This window comes from Tachyglossus aculeatus, chromosome X1 (assembly GCF_015852505.1).
Source record: "Tachyglossus aculeatus isolate mTacAcu1 chromosome X1, mTacAcu1.pri, whole genome shotgun sequence".
NCBI classification, from domain to species: Eukaryota; Metazoa; Chordata; class Mammalia; order Monotremata; family Tachyglossidae; genus Tachyglossus; species Tachyglossus aculeatus.
This window is the reverse complement of record NC_052101.1, coordinates 97,295,944-97,316,856: the sequence shown is the minus strand read 5'-3', so window position 1 is coordinate 97,316,856 and position 20,913 is coordinate 97,295,944. Positions and strand designations below refer to the sequence as shown.

General features: G+C 43.7%; 1 protein-coding gene across 6 annotated transcripts in view; it reads right to left on the bottom strand.

Annotated features, from left to right (window-relative positions):
- SRGAP3 (SLIT-ROBO Rho GTPase activating protein 3) overlaps window positions 1-20,913 on the bottom strand; it is a 319,900-nt gene that overhangs the window by 37,489 nt on the left and 261,498 nt on the right. For 2 of the 6 annotated variants that reach the window (XM_038771992.1, XM_038771996.1), the window contains exons 10-12: window positions 19,867-19,951; window positions 7,333-7,360; window positions 1,376-1,462 (exon numbers count right to left, since the gene is read on the bottom strand). In XM_038771992.1, the coding sequence (XP_038627920.1) occupies window positions 1,376-1,462; window positions 7,333-7,360; window positions 19,867-19,951 (200 nt within the window). Of the gene's footprint in view, window positions 1-1,375; window positions 1,463-7,332; window positions 7,361-18,686; window positions 18,979-19,866; window positions 19,952-20,913 lie in introns of those variants that run through there. The other 4 variants (XM_038771994.1, XM_038771995.1, XM_038771993.1 and 1 more) reach the window with 3 other exon arrangements.

Sequence of the window (20,913 nt, the reverse complement as noted above, 5' to 3'; positions counted from 1 at the left end):
TATTACCCCACCATGTCTACCACAAAAGCTATAGAAATAATCTTGATTGCAGGCCTGAAAGTTTCTTGCTTTCAGGAGGAATCCCAAATCCCTGAGTTCTACTCCATATCACTTGACAAGAATGCTTCTCAGGGACAAAAACAGCACAGTTCACAGGGAAACAATGACAGACATTTGGCAGTTTGTACCATGCATATATCTGTGTGCATTGATTTGCTCATCTTTTTGTATCCTACCTCATCAAGGCCATTCTCCTTTTAAATCTGTCTTGTTCTTAATTTTTTTTTCAGAAGGGGGAATTTAAATGCCAAAGCACTGAGATGGAGGAAATTTTCTCTGAGGGCTTGGAAAACACTCCTTTAAGAAAAAGACATTGCTATTGCTCTGCTCTAGACATTGCCTACAACAAGAATAGTCCATATGGTCATCAAGCAATTTTGCTATTGTTGGAAAGGATTCTAAATCAAAGAAATACCATGGCTGAGAACTCTAAAAGGTTTTCCTTTTTGCCATAGTAAGCTGGCTCATTGCACTACTCTCTGCAATGAGCTTGACCTATGTAAAAATGCCATCCTTCCTCTGACAGAGTCCCGTGTATTGAGCAAATGCTTGCTAGCCCCAGCACATGCATAGAAAAGAGACAATTTACTCCAAATACCATGCCATCCACTAGTTCCACTGTCAAAAAAACATGGACTTGAGAGGTAGTTTTCACAGAGATGAGAAACTCTCCAATGCAAATGAAAATTGTCAGAAGAATACTGGTGAGGGTGCTTAAGATCCCAAAATGCACCTCCAATTTCTTGGTCAGCTAGATTCATGCCCCTTCTCTTAAGTGGGTTTTTTTATGCTCTGAAAAATATCTGCTTTCATGTTTCCAAATTTAAAAGCAAAAGGAAAACATGGAAATTCAGTCTGTGGCTTAACTACAGACCACACCACTGCGCAAACACTAGCCACCCTTCACAGCTCAATGATCCCAAATCTGGGCGTGTGTATGTTCAGCAGGACCTTAAAAATGGCCTCATTTACACAGTTTGGGTTGGTCAATTCAACACTGTGGCCAGCAACAATATAGCCAAAGAATACCAATTCTGAACATATAGTATGCACAGATCCAGGGTAGAAAACTGGAGATTTTCTTATCACTCCAGCTTTTCCTGCTTTTAAACCTAGAAAGAATATACAACTGAGAAAAGACACAAATGGGAAGAATCCATTTTTCCTGCCTACAAGTTCCAGGCATTTTAATGAAAACAGGGTTTTGTTTTTTTTCTTTTTAAGGTGAATGGGAACCAGAACCTCAAATCTAAACATCTGACAGGGAACTGTAGCTCTTCCAAATTTGTACAACACCACATCTAGATAGACTTACTGCAGTGCAGGATGGGGCACAAGGTGGGGAGCAGAGGAAGAGCTCAGCCAAGGAAAGTGAGGCAGCCTAAGTCTTCCATCTCTTCTGCTGTTCAGTGGCAGAAAGAGAGACAGAGACACAGAGAGACAGCAAGAGAGAAAGAAAGAGTAGGAGGGGCGGGGGGAGTGAGAGACCGAGAAAAAGAGACCAGAAGCCCATTTCCCCCTTCTGCTTCAAGTTGGACATATGGATCATTCACTTCCCCAAAGAGGTTTAAGGACCAGTTAGCTACTTGTCCAGCAGGCAAGATAGAAGTACATTTTATTTCCCAAAGCTCCTTTGTAGGTTGAGTTATTTGCTATGGAAACGCATCTCATAAGGTTTGGTGATGCTGAGAAATTCAAGGAGAGGAACCCTTCTGCAACCATCTTCAGAGAGCTGTGAGCCCGTTGTTGGGTAGGGATTGTCTCTGTTGCCAAATGGTACTTTCCAAGTGCTTAGTACAGTGCTCTGCACACAGTAAGCACTCAATAAATATGAATGAGCAGGGTGGACACATCAAATTTTATAAAGACTTAATGTGTCTCTAGATATAAACATGATCAGAGTTATTCAATTAGAGAAGCTGCACTTACCCAGAGACTCTAGTACAAGATGACTGAGGTGGAGATATTGGGCACTGATTTACCTCAGAACTGTCTCTGATTAGGTAAGAAATCTCATGTGATTTTGCACCTGATCAAGAGTACAAGGGGAAAATCCAGTTGAACAATGAAGACAGGAATATCGAGCAGCTGTGACTGAAGCTAAGAGTGCTTCTGCTTCAGTCAGAAAGGCCAGATGTCACTTGGGGGTAGGCTTCAACCAAAAAGTCCAGCATGCAGCCTACCCAGAGTTGCCATGGAGACAAGTTCTGTTCTGACCCATTTGAAAGCTCTGCTGAAGAGCCCCCTAAGTGTACAATGTTGGATCAACTTGTCTTCCCAGTGAGCGCTGGGAATTAGGGGCCAGAGGCTAATCCAGCCTCTGTCCAATTAAGAAGTGACAGAGGCCACCCTCCATCTGTCTCATTATTTGCAAGCTATGGTGTGAAATGTGGTTTCTGATGGTATTGGGAGCAAGAACATAGTTTTATTCCAACCTAGAATTACAGAGACTCAACTACTGATAAATGTTGGATGGCCTTGCACCTAGAGTAAAAATTGTTCTAATATTCCAAATGACTCAGACAAAATGGAACTCCTGCATATCCCAGGGCTATGGACTGCAGTTGAGGACCCCTTCATGCTCCTCAGTCACACTGAAAACTGCTTAACACATTGGTCCTTAACTGACTTTTTGCAGGGCTGTTTGGATGGTGTGCGCTTTTCCAAGCAAAGAGGAGGCCCTGCCTTTAGCAGCACTAAAAGACTCAGGGAGTGTAGCTGTAGAGGATGTCAAGAGTAGAGGTCTTTCAAATTGGCTGTGTGTGTGTGTGTGTGTGTGTGTGTGTGTGTGTGTGTTTGTCAGGGGGAAGCACATTAGAATGGGGCGATGAATGTTGGGAACAACGAGAATGAGGAGACTTGTGGGGAGCCAAGAAGGGGAGCAAGGGCCAGAGTGGACAACCTCTCCTTTTTTCACACTCCCCATAAGGGGGACATGCTGCAGCAGCAACAGGCAGAGAGGCCCTAAGGGCAGAATAAGGAGATGCTTCTCCCCAGGAATACCTCATTTCAGATCATTCTGGAGGGACATAATAATAATAATAATGATGGCATTTATTAAGTGCTTACTATGTGCAAAGCACTGTTCTAAGCACTGGGGAGGTTACAGGGTGATCAGGTTGTCCCACGGGGGGCTCACAGTCTTCATCCCCATTTTACAGATAAGGTAACTGAGGCACAGAGAAGTGAAGTGACTTGCCCAAAGTCACACAGCTGACAGTTGGCGGAGCCGGAATTTGAACCCATGACCTCTGACTCCAAAGCCCAGGCTCTTTCCACTGAGCCACGCTGCTTCTCAACATGGGAGATGGGGACATGGGAGAGATTCCCTAGAGGAAACCCCCACCCTTTCAATGGGGGGTTAACGTGCTCTAGGTGAGCAATGTCTTTCAGTATCAGTAGAAGCAGCATGGCCTAGTGGATACAACATGGGCCTGGGAGTCAGAAGGACCTGGATTCTAAACCCAGCTCCACCACTTTTGTGCTGTGTGACCTTGGGCAAATCACTTCACTTGACCAAATGAGAAGTAGCATGGCTCAGTGGAAAGAGCAAGGGCCTGGGAGTCAGAGGTCATGGGTTCAAATCCCGGCTCTGCTGCTTGTCAGCTGTGTGACTTTGGGCAAGTCACTTCACTTCTCTATGCCTCAATTACCTCATCTGTAAAATGGGGATTAAGACTGTGAGCCCCAGGTGGGACAACCTGATCACCTTGTATCCTCCCCAGCACTTAGAACAATGCTTTGCACATAGTAAGAGCTTAACAAATGCCATCACTATTATTATTCTCTGGGCCTCAGTTACCTCATCTGTAAAATGGGGGTTAAGACTGTGAGCCCCATGTGGGTCACGGACAGTGTCCAATCTTGATTAGCTTGTATCTCACCTAGCGCTTAGCACAGGGCCCAATACATAGTAAGCATTTAACAAATACCATTAAAAAAAATCAAGTGCTTAAAGCATACAAATCCAAGTGCTCTCAACTCTCCTGACTCGAAGCCATCCTTCACACTGGTCCCCTGGCTTGAAAATTCCTCTCCTTTCCTCATCATACAACCAACAGCTCTCCCCATATTCAAAGGTCTCCTAAAATCCCAGCTCCTATAAGATTTCTTCCCTAATTAATCTCCTAGCACCGAGCCATATCAGCTTTTCAGCCACCTCTAGCACTTATGGACTTATTTATACCTGTGTGTGTGCGTGTGTGTGTACATATATATACTTTATCTAATTAGTTGTAAATATTTTTCTGTCTGCTTCCCCTCTTCACATGTAAGCTCCTTACTGGAGGGGAATGTGTCATTCTTTAATCTTAAATAGTTTGGAGGTTGTTGGATGTGGAGTCAGATTCTCTTGGTGAGGAAGCTCCACTCAGGGAGCTTAGTTGTATCAACTAAGCTAATGGAGAACTGTTTAGAACATGTCATTCATTCATTCATTCAATCATATTTATTGAGCACTTACTGTGTGCAGAGCACTGTACTAAGCGCTTGGGAAGTACAAGTTGGCAACATACAGAGACGGTCCCTACCCAATAACGGGCTCACAGTCTAGAAGGGGGAGACAGACAACAAGACAAAACATGTGGACAGGTGTCAAGTCATCAGAATAAATAGAAATAAAGCTAGATGCACATCATTAACACAATAGAATAGTAAATATGTACAAGTAAAATAGAGTAATAAATCTGTACAAACATATATACAGGTGCTGTGGGGAGGGGAAGGAGGTAGAGCGGGGGGATGGGGAGGAGGAGAGGAAAAGGGGGCTCAGTCTGGGTCAACTGCAACTGCAATGTCACCTGCAGGTAGTGCTTTTCACAAGTTTTAGCTGGGCCTTTGGGCCTTAGACTGAGCTGCAGAAAGAAGAGCCAAGCTTGGGTTCTAGGCCCAGGGGGACCTTGGTTCCAGGTTAGCTTGGCGGGGGTGGCTCTCACTCCCCACAAATGTACAATGAGTCTGCACGCACCTTCCAGTAGCACACAGCCAGCCACAGATGCATGACACATGGGACAAGTGCGACCTCACCTCCCAGGAACTCAGGATTGGTACCGCTAGTGCTGGGTCAGGTGCTGGCCCAACATTTTCTGGGCTTGGCTTGGTGTAGGGTCCCAAACAGGGCTCTACCTCACTAATGGTCTGAAAGTGTCAATAAGACTTCCAAAGATGCTAACATTCCCAAGAAAGATCTGCTGCTGTTGTATATTTAACAATACAACACTGAAAAATATTTGCCAGATAACAATGCACCTCATTCTGAAGTGTAGGTGTCTACCTTATTTGAATTGCCTTATTTCTACCAAAAAAAGGTTTGGGGAAAAGGAAAGTGGGGCATGGGGATGTAGGATTCCTTAATTTAAGTTGCTCTGAGAGACTTGAGCTAAGGGGCTCTGGCCACCTGTTGGGTATAGCTGACATGGGGCAGGGAGCTTCTTCAAAAGCCTCCTTCCCCCACTTATTGTTTCTTAGCCTATGGTTTTGCTCATCTGTACCCCTCTACTTGTTTACTCTTACGTGATTGTTACCTCCACTATTAAATATGCCCTGTGGCACAATCCTGAGGATATTTTTGAAAGAAACTCCAGTCTTCCTTTATAGTACATCCAAAACAATTTAGCTGAGAAAAACCCACAAACATGTTTTCAAAGACTATCACTTCTTAGCTACACACCATTAGGCATAAATGGATACCGATCAATGTCTGGAGCCCCGTTTCTGGTGAAAAAACAAGGCCCTCCGATTCAAACATTTCTGGTCTTGAACATTTTGTTATATTTTTGCAGGTTTGAAATCATCTGTCAGCACTGATAAACTTTTCTCCTCGTCATCAAGGACAAGATTTCTTTCAACTGTTCAGTGTACTGTTGCTCTGAGACACGGCTGTTTTCAGCAGTTTGTGACACTGACCTTGATGAATTCCCTTCCTGACACTCCAAACTGTTCTTTTCAGACTTGAGTATCTTCCCAAGCTAGAAAAATGGCACTTCAGTTCTAGGTACTTCATTTGTCCACCACAAAGAAGGCTAAGAATCATCTTTATATCTGGATGACAGTCCTGAATTCTTTGTAAAACTCAACCTTTACTGTTAGTTTACTATGAAATACCACTAAAATTGATTGCCTTTCAATTATTTAAAAGATCAATCAATCAATCATATTTATTGAGCGATCCTTCCCCACAATTAAAATCATGCTTACAAATGAAGACACATATTTTGAATCATCTAGCCTGGAGGATCTGGCATGCAAGTAGTTAAAATACAATTGCTTGCTGTCACTAGTGCTCAAAAAGCAGATAGATCACAGCTGATTGGTGGTATCTAATAGGGAGGGAGAGAGTGAATGAGTAAGGGAAAGGGAGAGAGAGAGAAAGAGAGAGAGGATGGGGGTGGGAGGAAACATAACCTGGAGGCCCAGAGGCTCATGGGGCATCAGAAATGGAAGGTACCCAGTGGCACTGCTCCAAGGAAGCAGATGCCCATTTGCAAAGTTGGTACAAATAGTCTAGCCACACAGAGCCCCTGCAAATACGCACAGCGATTACGAGTTGTGTGAACATATATTTATGCAGTTGAGTACATGGGCAGTCCAAGTCTTGATAATTATCAAATATTTATGATGGGCATTTGGCACAGAGGGTTAGGTTAAAAGCTGTAACAGGTAGGTTGTCCAGTTACTGTTAGTATTAAAGTTTTTGCTGCGAAGGAGCCACCCTATGATGGCCTATGCATATAGTCACCAATGAGTTCATCAGAGTCTTTTGCATTGGGCTGTTTCCCCTTTAGGGTGGGCAGTAGTGAGGAACATGATCACCTGGGAGGGGTGCCCCTTAAATGTCCCATGTTGCTCAGGCCCTCACAAAAAGCTGGGAAAATAACTTGTACTGAAGCATCTATCAAAAGCCTACTTTTCAGTGGGCTGGAAGAGCTCTTCCCAGCATTCCCAAGTCCTTTCAGCTGGAAATAGTCTGCAAAAAACCAAGGCCTGTTGGTAATTTTTCTAATGAATCCAGTTAGACAAGGTATCCAAATTTTAGGCCAGGGTTGGGTGCGTGACTGTATTCCCTTCTTATTAAAGTGCATTTCCTTGCACTAGGTAGTCTAGAATCATAACAAGCTAACTGTCCAATGCCCAGGAATTCGCTGCTGTGCCCACTGCATCCAAGTCATGTGCTCAAAATAAGTAGTTCAGGTCCAACCTGATCCTTGGTCCCTGTGTGGAAGGAACATGAACAGCCCCCACAAAATAGAAAGAAAGAAGGATACAGCCTCTTACCTTGTAGTGCCACATTCAGCTCTTTCACCTAGAAAGAAAAACACGTGTGAATTTTCATCTAGTTTTCACATTAGTGCCAAGGACATAGATGGTACATTTGTCTTTTTTTGAAAAAATCCCTTCCAAATACCAGTCTTTAAGCCCCAAGTTAATTGCTTGCAACAGGTGAGAAATTGAATATGCCTGAAGGTAAAGCCTGCTTCAGAGGATTGTGGGGTTTGTTGGTATGCTACCCCTACTAATACCACTGCCATAAAGACATACTAGAATCTCATCTCTTTCAAACCCAAAATTCATAATTCACCAAATTCATCTTATTTTCCTACAGGAAGGGATGGCTTGTTTTGAGGATCCCTTCCCTGGAGGACATGCTGGACTCATCCTATCATTTTATGAAAGGCCCCTAAAAGACTAAGAGCCCCATGTGGGACAAGGATTGTGTCCAACCTGATTATCTTGCATCTACCCCAGCACCTAGAACAGTGCTTGGCACTGTAAACCCTTAAAAAATAGCATTATTATTATTATTATTATTAATAGCTTCAGACTACATGGGAGTTCTGTGAGACCCAGTTGAGCTCTCATGAGATAACTGGCCATCTCCGGCGTAACCAGGCCGACTTTGTGCTGGCCAATCATGGTCTTATTCCCCTGCTAGAGGGAGGAGAAATCTGATTATCCTGTTCCCGAGAATGATGGCTCTAATGGTTGATCCATAATGACCTTTGACTCCTCCCAATGGGATCCCCTGAAGGCTTTGACCTGGTAGTTTAGCCTGTGATAATGTCTTGGACAGGTCCTGGGACTGCCTTACAGGCTATGAAGTACTGGGCCTCACATTATATCTCCTGAGCTTGCTCCACTTCCTCTATATTCTTCACTGCTCATTTATCTTCCCATATTCTAAGATGAACAAATGTGTTTTAAGGGACAAAACAATCCTTTGTGCTTTCAGTTTGTTGCGGTGCTGAGATGGAGATCCCCAGGTAGTGATGAATCCCAACTCCCTGAAGGAGATTAAGAGAGGGAACAGAACAGAAATGAGGCATCGTCATAACTTCCTGTCTGGTCTGGTTGCTTCCAGACACTGCAGGGGATTAGGAGTCATGTATGTGGACCAACTAATCAATCAGTGACCCCAAACCTATTTTCAGCCTTTACAACCATAGACAAGTCATTAAGGAGGAATTTGAACCCCACAGCCCTTTCAAAAAACACAAAGACTCCCAAGCTCCTTTAAAGGTGTTAGGGAGAGTGTTTAGATTCAACACAGGTGTTTAAGCACAGGCAAATGGGGTTTTCACTACACACAAAGCTTATCTCAGACAGTCCAGACTGTGCTGGAGGGAAGTGAAAGTGAATAAAGCCTCTCTGCAGTACAAGCAAACCTCAGGTTACAGCAACCCCAAGATACATATAGCCTGTATATATGTATATATGTTTGTACATATTTGTACATATTTATTTCTCTATTTATTTATTTTACTTGTACATATCTATTCTATTTATTTTATTTTCTTGGTATGTTTGGTTTTGCTCTCTGTCTCCCCCTTTTAGACTGTGAGCCGACTATTGGGTAGGGACTGTCTCTATATGTTGCCAACTTGTACTTCCCAAGCGCTTAGTACAGTGCTCTGCACAAAGTAAGTGCTCAATAAATACGATTGATGATGATGATGATGATAACCTGGGGAGACAACCAGTGTAGTTTGATACCTTACATTAGGCTGCAACCACCCCATGATATACACAACCCAGGGGATACAACCTATATTCTTTGATGCCCGATCACATGCCAAAGTCCAATCACCTTGATGTCCTAGTCCAGTGCTACAAGTAAATAAATCCTTCCTGAGAAGATGGCTTTTAAGCAATTAGAAGAAGTGGATCTTAGAGAAAAAGTTCCCCATACATTGTGTCAGGTTTCAGGGCACTGAAGAAACTTCTGAGCAGTTAAGCAAAGAAGGTATTAAGGTAGGGAATTAGTTGTTAGAGAAGCAACATGGTCTAGTGGAGAGAGCATGGGCCTGGGAGTCTGGGGACCTGGGTAATATTTCTGGTGCCACCGCTTACTGCACTCTGACCTTAGGCAAGTCACTTCACTTCCCTGGGCTTCCTCATCTGTAACATGGGGATTCAATCCTGTTTTCCCTTCCACTTAGACTGTGAGCCCTATGTGGGAAAGGGACTGTGTCCCACCCCATCAGCTTATGTTTATCAGCTTAAGTTTACCCCAATGCTTAGTACCTAGAAAGTGCTTAACAAACACCACAGTGATTATTATCACTGGAGAGGCAACTTCATTTAGAAATGGATGATTCAGTTGTCACTGAATTCCTACATCAAGGAATCGCTGACCCACAAGGACCTCATTGAACTTTAACAATGCACCATGGCAAGATGCTGAAACAGATGATGTAGTTATAATTTCTCCACCATCAGATAAAATTGGGGGATTAAGAAGTTTGACTTCATTTTTTGAGAAAGCAGAAAAATTTATAAAAATGACCCTAATAGAATTCAAAGATGCCCAGAGGTGTTCAAAAGAAGTTGGCCTACTGCCAGTTTCTTTATGAAAAAAAAAGGCTGTCGTTTGAATTAAATTGGACAAATTCGTCACTGAAACTGAAAAACAACTAGCAGCAGAATAAGCTTCCTGTAAAGGCTCATAATCACAGTACAACTCTTCATTTAGTTTAGTGATAATTAAGCTTACAGTACATGTAGCATGGGAAGGAATTTCATTTTTTCCAAAGGTTCTGGAACAGGTCCTGTGCAGAAAGGCTTAGTGTAAAAAGCATGGGCCCGGGTGTCAGAGGATCTGGGTTCTAACCCCAGCTCCACCTCTTAAATGCTGTGTGATATTGGGCAAGTGACAACTTCTCTGTGCCTCAGTTCCCTCAGCTATAAAATGGGGATGCAATGGCTGTTCAATCTTCTACTTACTCTGTGAGCTCTTGGGGGATCTGATTATTCTGTATCTACCTTAGCGCTTAATACTTGGGATATAGTAAGTGCTTAACAAATACCACAAGTATTACTATTATTAATGATAAAATATAAGATTATAATGGTGTTTATTAAGTACTTACTATGTGCCAGGCACTGTACTAAGCACTGGGGTAGATACAAGATAATCAGGTTGGACACAGTCCCTGTCCCACATATGGCTCAGAGTCAATCTCCATTTTACAGATGATAGTAACTGACTTCCATGCTTGTGCTCTTTCCACTACCCTATGCTGCTTCTAAGGGAAGATCCACTCCACTCCTCTATACAGCCATTCATGATTCAACCACATTTTTGAGGACCATAATCCTCACTATATTGCGGAGGTATACCTGTACTGTATTGATTTTTAAAAGTCTCCATTTACCGCCAAATCAAACTACACTCTCTCCTCACAGTGGCTGTGAGTATTCCAAATGTTGATTTCTCTTAAGTGCAACATTTAAAGGAAGATGCCGTTTATTACACATATTTTTTCATGCTCTGTTTGTGGTAACCTCATAAAGGGCCAGAATACACATTTTTCTCCCACAGTATTGCAGAGAATTTCTTCTTCCAGAATTTTTAACAAGGCTGAAATTCTAAAATTACTTTTGGACTCCTACTCTGCATATTGGCAGAGGGAATGGCAACAGTAAAAGCTAGACATAATCTTCAACTCTCGAGTGCTACAGCAGAGGGAGCCCCTTGCTATGAGTCAAGGGACCAGAACTCCCTGGCCATGGAAAAATCAATTATTCATACTTATTGAGCGCTTACTATGTGCAGAGCACTATACTAAGCCCTAGGGAGAGTACGGTGTAACTGAGTTGGTAGACATGTTCCCATCCCACAACGAGCTTATAGTCTAGAGGGGGAGACAGGCATTAATATAAATAAATTTCAGATATGTACATAAGTGCTGTGGGGCTGAGAGAGGTGCGAATAAATGATACAAACCGAGGTGCAAGGGTGATGTGGAAGGGAGTGGAAGAACAGGAAATGAGGACTTAGGAAAAGCCTCATGGAGGAGATGTGATTTTAATAAAACTTTGAAGGTGGGGAGAGTGATCGTCTGTTGGCTACTGAGGGAGTTCCAGGCCAGAGGCAGGGCGTGGGCAAGGGTTCGGCTGTGAGATAGATGAGACTGAGGTACAGTGAGTAGGTTGGCATTACAGGAGCAGAGTGTGTGGGCTGGGTTTTACTCATTCATTCATTCAATTGTATATACTGAGAGCTTACTGAAGGAGGTAGGATGGGGGGTGATGGGGAGGGGAGGAAAAAGGGGGCTCAGTCTGGGAAGGCCTCCTGGAGGAGGCGAGCTCTCAGTGGGAGCAGCCGGGCCCCCGCCCCGCCCCCAACCCACCCCTCCACACACACCCCCACCCCACCAGCACCACACTGGATGGGCCAGGAGGGCGAGGGGGGGAGGAGAGGAAGAGAAGGGGAGAGAGACTGGGGAGAGAGAGAGAGGGGCTGGGGGGATGGGACCAGGTTGGTTTTAGTAAGATATCAGAGAGGTAAGGCAGGAGGGGCAAGGTGACTGAGTGCTTGAATGCCAAGGGTATGCAGTTTCTGATGTAGAGAGGGATGGGCAATCACTGAAGGTTCTTGAAAAGTGGGGAAATATGGACTGAACAATTCTGTAGAAAAATGGTCCGGGCAGCAGAGTGAAGTATGGACTGGAGTGGGGACAGACAGGAGACAGGCTGGCCAGCAGGAAGGTTGATGCAGTAATCAAGATGAGATACGATAGGTACTTGGATTAACATGGTTGCAGTTTAGATGAAGAAGGGGCAGATTCTCATGATGTTGTGAAGGTTGAATTGACAGGATATGTTGACAGATAGAATATGTGGGTTGAATGACAGAGATGTGTTGAGGTCAATGCCAAGATTATGCGCTTGTGAGACAGGGATAATGGTGGTGATACAGTAATGACAAAGTCATGGGGAGGACAGGATTTGGGTGGGAAGATGAGTTCTATTTTGGGCACGTTGAGTTTAAGGTATCGGCGGGACATCCAAGTAGAGATGTCCTGAAGGTAAGAGGAAATAAGAGCCTGCAGAGAAGGAGAAAAAGGGCTCAAGGTGTAGATCGAAGAATCATCTTTATAGAGACGGTAATTGAAGCAATGGGTAAGAATGAGTGCTCCAAGGGAGTGTCAGTAGATGGAGGAGGCCAGAACTGAGCTTTGAGGGACTCCCACAGTTAGGGGATGGGAGGCAGAAGAGGAGCCCACAAGAGAGATAGAGTGAATGGCCAGAGCGACAGGAAGAGAACCAGGAAAGGATGATGTCAAGAATATGAGATTCAGAACAGAATCACCCGTTTTCTCCTTCCTGGGAAAGAAACGTCTGTGGTTCCCACCACAGTTCCTCCATGCTTCTGGTTACATTCACAGGTACATGATAAAATGCTGTCATCAAGCTATTTGTTGGGGGTGGATTCGCCACAGGCTGGAATGCAGCCAGTTGCCAGCGTCTCAGTGAGCATGAACAAACTTTGGGGCAGCTCAAGCAGCACCATCTTCGCAGGGATCTCCAAGCCAGGAGCCACTTCACCCTACCCAGACCCTTTGGGGACTCTGGGATCAGGTCCCTAGCTAGTCCAGGGACCTACACCTCTGGTGGGAAAGTCAAGAAAGCCAGCAGCTGGACGGCCCAATCACAGGTGATGGCATAGCCACTCCAAGATTTGGGGGCTCCCTAGAGCCTGTCAGCCTGGTGCCAGAACTTGGCATTTCAGCATCACATTTGCCACTTCTATTTCACCTGCCTGTGTCCAGAGTTGAAAAAACTGCACCCACTGCTTCTTGATGGCCAAGCAAGTACCTCTGGAGTTTCAGTATCTGTATAATAATAATAATGATATTTATTAAGCGCTATGTGCAAAGCACTGTTCTAAGCACTGGGGAGGTTACAAGGTGATCAGGTTGTCCCACGGAGGGCTTACAGTCTTAATCCCCATTTTACAGATGAGGTAACTGAGGTCCAGAGAAGTTAAGTTGGGCAAGTCACCTCACTTCTCTGTGCCTCAGTTACCTCATCTGTAAAATGGGGATTAAGACTGTGAGCCCCATGTGGGACAACCTGATCACCTTGTATTCTCCCCAGCGCTGAGAACAGTGCTTAGCACATAGTAAGTGCTTAACAAATGCCATTATTATTATTATTATTAAGTGACTTGCCCAAAGTCACACAGCTGACAGTTGGCAGAGCTGGGATATGAACCCACGACCTCTGACTCCAAAGCCCATGCTCTTTCCAGTGAGCCACAGGTATCAACGTGAACAGTGTCTATCAAGTACCACACACTTGGGGAACAGTAAAAAGTATCTTTGCACTCAAGGAGCGAACAATCTAAAGGAGAAGGCAGTGGTGAGAGTGAAGAATAGATTTGAACAATGGTCATATAAGTGGATGAAGAACAAAAACAGATCAAGCAATCAATCAATGGTATTTATTGGGTGCTTACAGTGTGCGGAACAATGTATTAAGCTCTTGGGAAAGTTCACTATAAGAGGGGGGAGATACATTTATGAGTGCTAAAACAGCTGATGGCATGGATGTCTGAGAAGGTGGAGCAACCAGTCAAGGAATCAATCAATGGTATTTACTGAGTGCATACTGTGTGCTGAGCACCATACAACAGAGCTGGTAGACATGTTCTCTGCCTACAATGAGCTTACAGTTTAGACTTGGTTCACTGTTCATATCTATACTCTCCCTCAACTGAGTGCTCGATAAATACGATTGAATGAACTATGATAGACTGATCAATTTCTATATCTACACAGAGACTTTAAACTCCTCAAAGGGAGGTTTGCATCCTTTGTTTCTTTTGTGTGAAGAGCCGAATGCCTAGTAGAATGCTCTGCACACAGTAAATATTCAAGAAATACTATCAAGGACACAGTAGTATACATGTCTGTCTATATATTAGGCCCCAATGACCAGGAACAAGACAGATACAGAAGTACTCACAGGAACAATTATTTGTACTGATGTCTGTCTTCCCCCACTCTAGTCTGTAAGCTCATTATGGGCAGGGAATGGATCTTTTATTGTTGTAGTATACTCTCCCACACTCTTAGTACAGTGCTCATAGTAAGTATTCAACAAATACGACAATGAATGAATGAATGTTCAAAATCCGACAGGCTACTTTTACTTAAGCAACTTTCCCAAGTCCCTCATCTGTCATCCTCACTTGCATAGTCAGACTGAGGGTTTCATCTTAAACACAACAACCCTCATGAACACCATTACCAAAGTGGACCTGCCAAGGCATGTGAGCAGTGAGCAGAGACAGTAGAAAACATTTGAAGACCCAGCTCACCCGAATTCAATTTTTCTCTGTTGGGCCATGATAAGTGGTCCATCCTTCATACCCTCACTTGCCATGATGATTGATGGCACCTCCCTGGCATAGCTATCATGAAAGACAACCCTTTCTTCTGCATAAGGAACTTGGAACTATGGGAAAGGTCCTTTGGGGTCAAACTCCCACTAGCACCTCCCCCTAGCCCCTCCACCCCTCCCCTACCTCCCACATGTTGAATCTGGAATGTGGAAACTGCTGCTCATGCAGGGCTCACCTCTGCCTGGCAATTTGCCATGATTGATTAGGCCTAACAAGATCCAAGCCAATATGAAACATGGTCAACCCCTGTGAGGATTTAATGGATCCTGTTGCCGTTCCATGAATGAGGACCTAGTGTGCTGTATGAGGAAAATTCTCGGAACAGAGATGATTCTAATGGGTTGTTATGTAACTGTTCTCACACTTAGGCTTTCTTTTTTTTCTGGAGTATCTGATGGCTACAGTCATCTTAAAGCACATAATGGAGGCCATAAAATCACTTTTAAGAGTAAAGGGTGGATTGAAGGCTAAATAAACTTGGAAGGCAAAATATGTTGGGATCAGGGCCAACAAAATACAGTTCATTTTTTACTGTATTAAGAGCTTCAATGAAAGTCTTGCCATGAAGGATTGCTTGTGACACAGCTGATGCAGGCTTAGGAAAGAAGCATGCACTTCTGCAAATTAGAACAGCCACTTGAGATGTTAAAACTTAATCAGTCTTCCAAACCTGGAGAATTTGATTTTATGAAAATGTGACCAATCAGCTGGCCATATTTTACCTCCTAATAAACCAAAAGGTGAAACACTCAACCATCAGATGCAAGATCAGGAAGTTGCTAAAGGGGGTTTCTGAAGTCAATCAATGGTAATTATTGAGCACTTACTGTGTGCATAGCACTGTATTAAGCATTTGGGAGAGTAGAATGCAACAAAGTTGGGACATACTTTCCCTGCCCATAAGGAATTTATAGTCTACCGGGGGCGGGGGGGGGGAGGCGGGACACCCATTAATATAAGTTACACATATGTATGTAAGCGCTGTGGGTCTGATGGTGGGATGAATATCAAGTGCTTAAAGGGTACAGATCCAAATGCAAGGGTGACGCAGAAGGGAGAGGGAGTAAGGGGAATGGGAGCTCAGTCAGGGAAGGCCTCTTGGAGGCGATGTGTTTTTAATAAGGCTTTGAAGGTGGGGAGAGTGGTGATCTGTTGGATACAAAGAGGGAGGGAGTTTCAGGCCAGAGGAAGGACGGAGGCAAGGGGTCAGCGGTGAGATAGAAGAGACTGAGGTACAGTAAGTAGGTTGGTGTTAGAGGAGCAAAATGTGCGAGCTGAGTTGTAGTATCCTGTCTCTTCCCACTCCAGCCCTTACTTCACTCTGCTGCCCGGATCATTTTTCTAAAAAAAGTCCAGACCACCTTTCCTCACTCCTAGAACCTCCAGTGGTTACCCACCCACCTCCGCAAACAGAAACTCCTTACCATCAGCTTCAAAGCACTTAATCAGCTTTCCCCCTCCTAATACAACCCAGTCTATATGCTTTGCTCTCTAACGCCAACTTCAGTCAGAGGAATAATTATGGTGCTGCCCCTGGTATGTCAGTATCAATCAAGGGCATTTATTGAGTGCTTACTGTGTGCAAAGCACTGTATTAATCACCTGGTGGTGGCACTGATATCAAAGTCGGTTTGAAGGGCTGACCACCTTCTTGGGTAGTGGCTTAGAGGAGCACAATAATGGCATTCTCCTCTCCCCACACCAAACCCTCAATTCACAGAAAGGAAATGGCTTGTGTCTGTGGCAAGGTCAGAAACACAAAGCTGAAGGAGTACACATCCCCAATGTTATCAGTTATTTACCCCACTATCTCTGTCACTCTTACCTCTCAGTTGTGAACTATGATGGCAACTAGGAGAGATGGGGAAAGGGACTACAGCAGCATGGCCTAGTGAGAGGACCACAGGTCTGGGAGTCAGGGGCCCTGTTCCAATCCCAGCTCTGCTATTTGCCTGCTGTGTGTGACCTTGGGCAAATCACTTAATTCCCACTTTACAGATGAAGAAAATGAGGCACAGAAAGTTAAGTTCTACTCCTCCTACTTAGACTGTGAGCCCCATGTGGGACAGGGCCTGTGTCTGCCCTAATCATCTTGTCTCTACCCAGTGCTTAGCACAGAATAAGCACTCAAATACCACAATTATTAGTATTACTGAAGACTTTACTTAATACAAATGTCATTTGGCCTGGGGCTAATGCTGGCTATGAGGGAGGACAGCACTTGGCTATACTTGGATGATGGGCTTGGGCAGATAAGTGGTCCTTATCACAGATAAGAGCTGTGGTATTTATTAAACACTATGTGCCAGTCACTGTAATAAGCACTGTTCACACCAATCCCATCAGTTCTCTTTTAGGAGTAGCAGTTGTACAGGAACAAGGAACGGGAGCTAACCTTGACCTCCGACCTTCTCTGGCCAGCAACCCACCAGGACAGGGCAACATGTGTTATGACTTGCAGTGTGGTCACAGAACTGTGTGATCTATATCGAAGCCCCACTTGAGACATCAAAGAAAAACCCCAATTGTGTAGGCTGAATGTTTCCCCTAAGCATGAAAGCACCCACTGGGTTCTGAATACATATCGTTATTATGATGCACTACATGCATCTAATTATCATCATAATAGCTATTATCAGTACATTTTAATTTAACACTCTGCAGCATTCAACACCCATGTGCTTACATTTTTCTCCAATTTTTTTTCTGAACTAAGCTCCTGAAGCACTTTCTCTTTCTGGGTGCCCTCTAACCTGTAAAAATTCTTTTTTGGTGTCTCTTTTGATAGCTTCCACACCCCTGCCCTTCCAATGACAATGGGATATGTTCTGAAGATCTATTCTTTTTCTTTTTGTATCTACTAGCTCAGGGAGCTCATCCACTTCCAGGCTTTTATCTATTGTTGCCACATGGATAATATCCAGATCTGCATCTGTATCTCTGAGTAGTCTCCCACATCCCACTGCCATATATCCCGTATGTGGGATCTCATATCTTGTCCAAAATGACAAAGTGAAAGTGAGAGTATTTATTTCTTACCCCTGATCTATTTTCACTGTCCAGCTTTCTGGTCACCTAAATTCAGGACCTTGGAATTGATCCTCATTGTTCTTCAAGCCTGATCCTTATTCCTGACAACTCTATCTTGGATTGACCTCCTCCTTTACAAGCACACTCCCAAATTTGTGGTCTCATTCCTTTTCTCTCTCCAAAGTCTGCTAACGATTCATATTCATTTGGCATTCATTCTTCATCTCTTGCCCTGTAAACTCATTATAGGCAGGGAACGTGCCTGTTAATTCTGCTGTACTGTACTCTCCCAAGCACTTAGTATAGTGCTCTGCACATAGTAAGTGCACAATAAATACCACTGATTGATACTGCAAGCGTCTTGGCCAGTTTCCCCATCCTTGATGAAGAAAACTTCAATCAGTCTTAAATATGTATGTCTTCATCAAAGTTTTCTTCATCAAATTCTGCTTTTACTAGGTCTTGCAACATCTTCCATCTGTTCCTCGGGGCTTCGGATTTGAATATAAACTCTTTTGAGAAGCGGTCTACATGACTGTACTTAATCACTTTCCTCTCCAATGCTGACCTGTCACCTCTGCTCAGGCGGATCTTCTCATTGCCTCCTACATTCACCCCTTCCTCCTGCTGCCAATATTTGACCCATGCTCAAATTCATATGTGGAATAACTCTGCCCAACTAAGTCCCTTCTACTCTTCCAAGCCTAGATCAATACCTGCCTCTCCCAGAACCTTTCCCAGCTACGCAGAAATGCAAATTCACATCCTAACCTTTCCACGAAAAAGGGAACATCTATCTGAGTGTGTAGAGATGCAAATTAAAAGTTAGCAATATACATTTTATGTGTGTGTATTAATATATATATATTTCTGTGTGTGAGAGAATATTTGTTTCAAATTGATAGGGGTACAATTTTGACTGTTTATTAGGATAGATTTATCTCTTCCACGGACTGGAGGTTCCTTTATCTCTTCTATATTCTGTCAAGTCTCCTTGAGGCCCATCACAGTGAGTTCTCAATACATGTGAACTGATAACAGCTTCTCCAAATGTGCTAGGCAAAACGTGCAAGACGAGGGCAGATAGGCAGAGAGCTGAATCATTTTTCATAAAATGCCCTTTCCTCTGGTGCTGTCAATACTAGGCATGACTCACCGGAAAGTACTTGATTTGATTTTTTTTATCATTTACTCATCACTTGCTGCATGGGAACACAAGGGACAAATTGGACAGGTTCATTAACTGTCTTTAGTCAGTTCCACTTTCTGGTTTCTGAATGCTAGAGCAAAATTGGATGACCTGAGTTTTAGCTATGTTAGGAGAATAACAAAATTAGTGGTTTTGATAGAAAAATTACAACTTGGAAGGTAGGTCCAAGTTCCTTATCAAGGTGACTTTGAATTGTAGTAACCATTCAGTGTTGATGATCTGATGACCATCTTTGGCTACATCCCCCTTCTGACCCCACCCCTATCCCCCCCAGCTCACACACACATGTGCACGCACGCACACACACACACACACACACACACACATATTAATGACCTTAACTATTTGGTTTCTGGATATTGGGTATGCTTTAGTAGGTTTTTCAGCTTAGTGCCAAGCCAATTTTTGTTAAATGTGATTGTCATAAAGGGGGACCCAAAACAGGATTACTACAATTATGTAATAAGAACATAAGAAGGTGAGCAATGCAATAACTGGGTCAGGCTGATGGTCCATCCAGCTCAGTGTTCAGTTCCCAAAAGTGACATAAGGATGCTTGGAGAAGCATGTTGACAATTGCCCTCCTGGATGTCCACTTTAGGTAACAGATGGACCAATGTAACACCTCCAACTTCCCCTACACCTACAACTTTCCCTCTAGTAATCCACTAGGTACCCTGTAAAAAAATGCATTCCAAAGGAATTGCTGAAAAATTGGAGGACAGAAATGATTTTGATTGGAGAACCAGCTAACCACAAGTGCTGGCTGGCATGCATCTCAACAAAAATCAGGGACAGGTGATTATTTCCAGATTCCAGAGTTTAAAACACTCTACTGTGAAACTGGGGCTTTCTGCCTGAATGGAATCACCCAACTTACCTTCTCCAAGGGTCTGCTTTAGTAAATCATGCTTAGCCTGAAGCTTGGTGATAAGATTACTGCCATTGACATACTCCTTAAATTTCTGCAAAACACAAGCACAAGTCAGGTAAAGATTTTGTGTGAAATTGTTCTTTTACTGTTACATCTTTTTAGGCATCAGGGGACTGAAGCGGGGGATTGGGAAATGGGGAATCAAAGGGAGAATCCCTTGCTCTCAAATGAACCAAAGTTGAGTAAAGGGGAGTAAAAGGACCAAAAAGGGTTTGAAATTTGCTCTTTCACTCTTCGCTATTTAAATATCCGTCCCATCGATCCTGTTAGCCAGATTCCTGTGTCCAGTGCCACATGCTTCAGGTCACAGTTTAGGTCACCAGAAATCCCTAACACAACAGTTCCATGAAAATTTTATTTTGTGTGGTCTGGAAAACGGCTCAGCAAAACCCAACTAGCAGTTCACTTCTCCTGTCACAGAGTCTAAGCTGTCCCTTTCTGCATTTGCACAAATGTGATCACGATGGAGAATTTCCAGGGGGCGGAGAGCTTCTCTACCATACCCACTCATGGCAGCCATCATGGAAGGTCTCATTGTATTTTGGGGAATGGCTTCACATTATCAAGCAGGAAAGATGCTTTGCAGGAAAATGTCTTTATAGACATTTCCAGAGATCAGGGGCAAAGGAGAAGGATGGAAGAATATGATTTTCATGACCAAATACTCGATTCTGCTTAGGGAAGAGAACTAACAGTAAATAGGTGTGAAAGGATTTCAGTGTTGAGGAATAAGATAACCTCACCAGGTCCAAATGCAATGATCACATCAGCCAAGTTCCCACCCTCCTGGGAGAAAATCTGCCATAGATACTACAGCACGTAGGAAGGGTGGCTAGTCAAGAAAAATGCCAGGGCTGCCTCCATTACTTGTTGTGGCCAGCCCCAAGTCCCCAAGAGGGTCAGTTGCCCTGCCCACTTCAAGCAGTGCAATACAAAGTTGGTGCAAGAGACTCCACAGGTGATAACTGCCTTACGTCCTGAAGTGGGAGAATG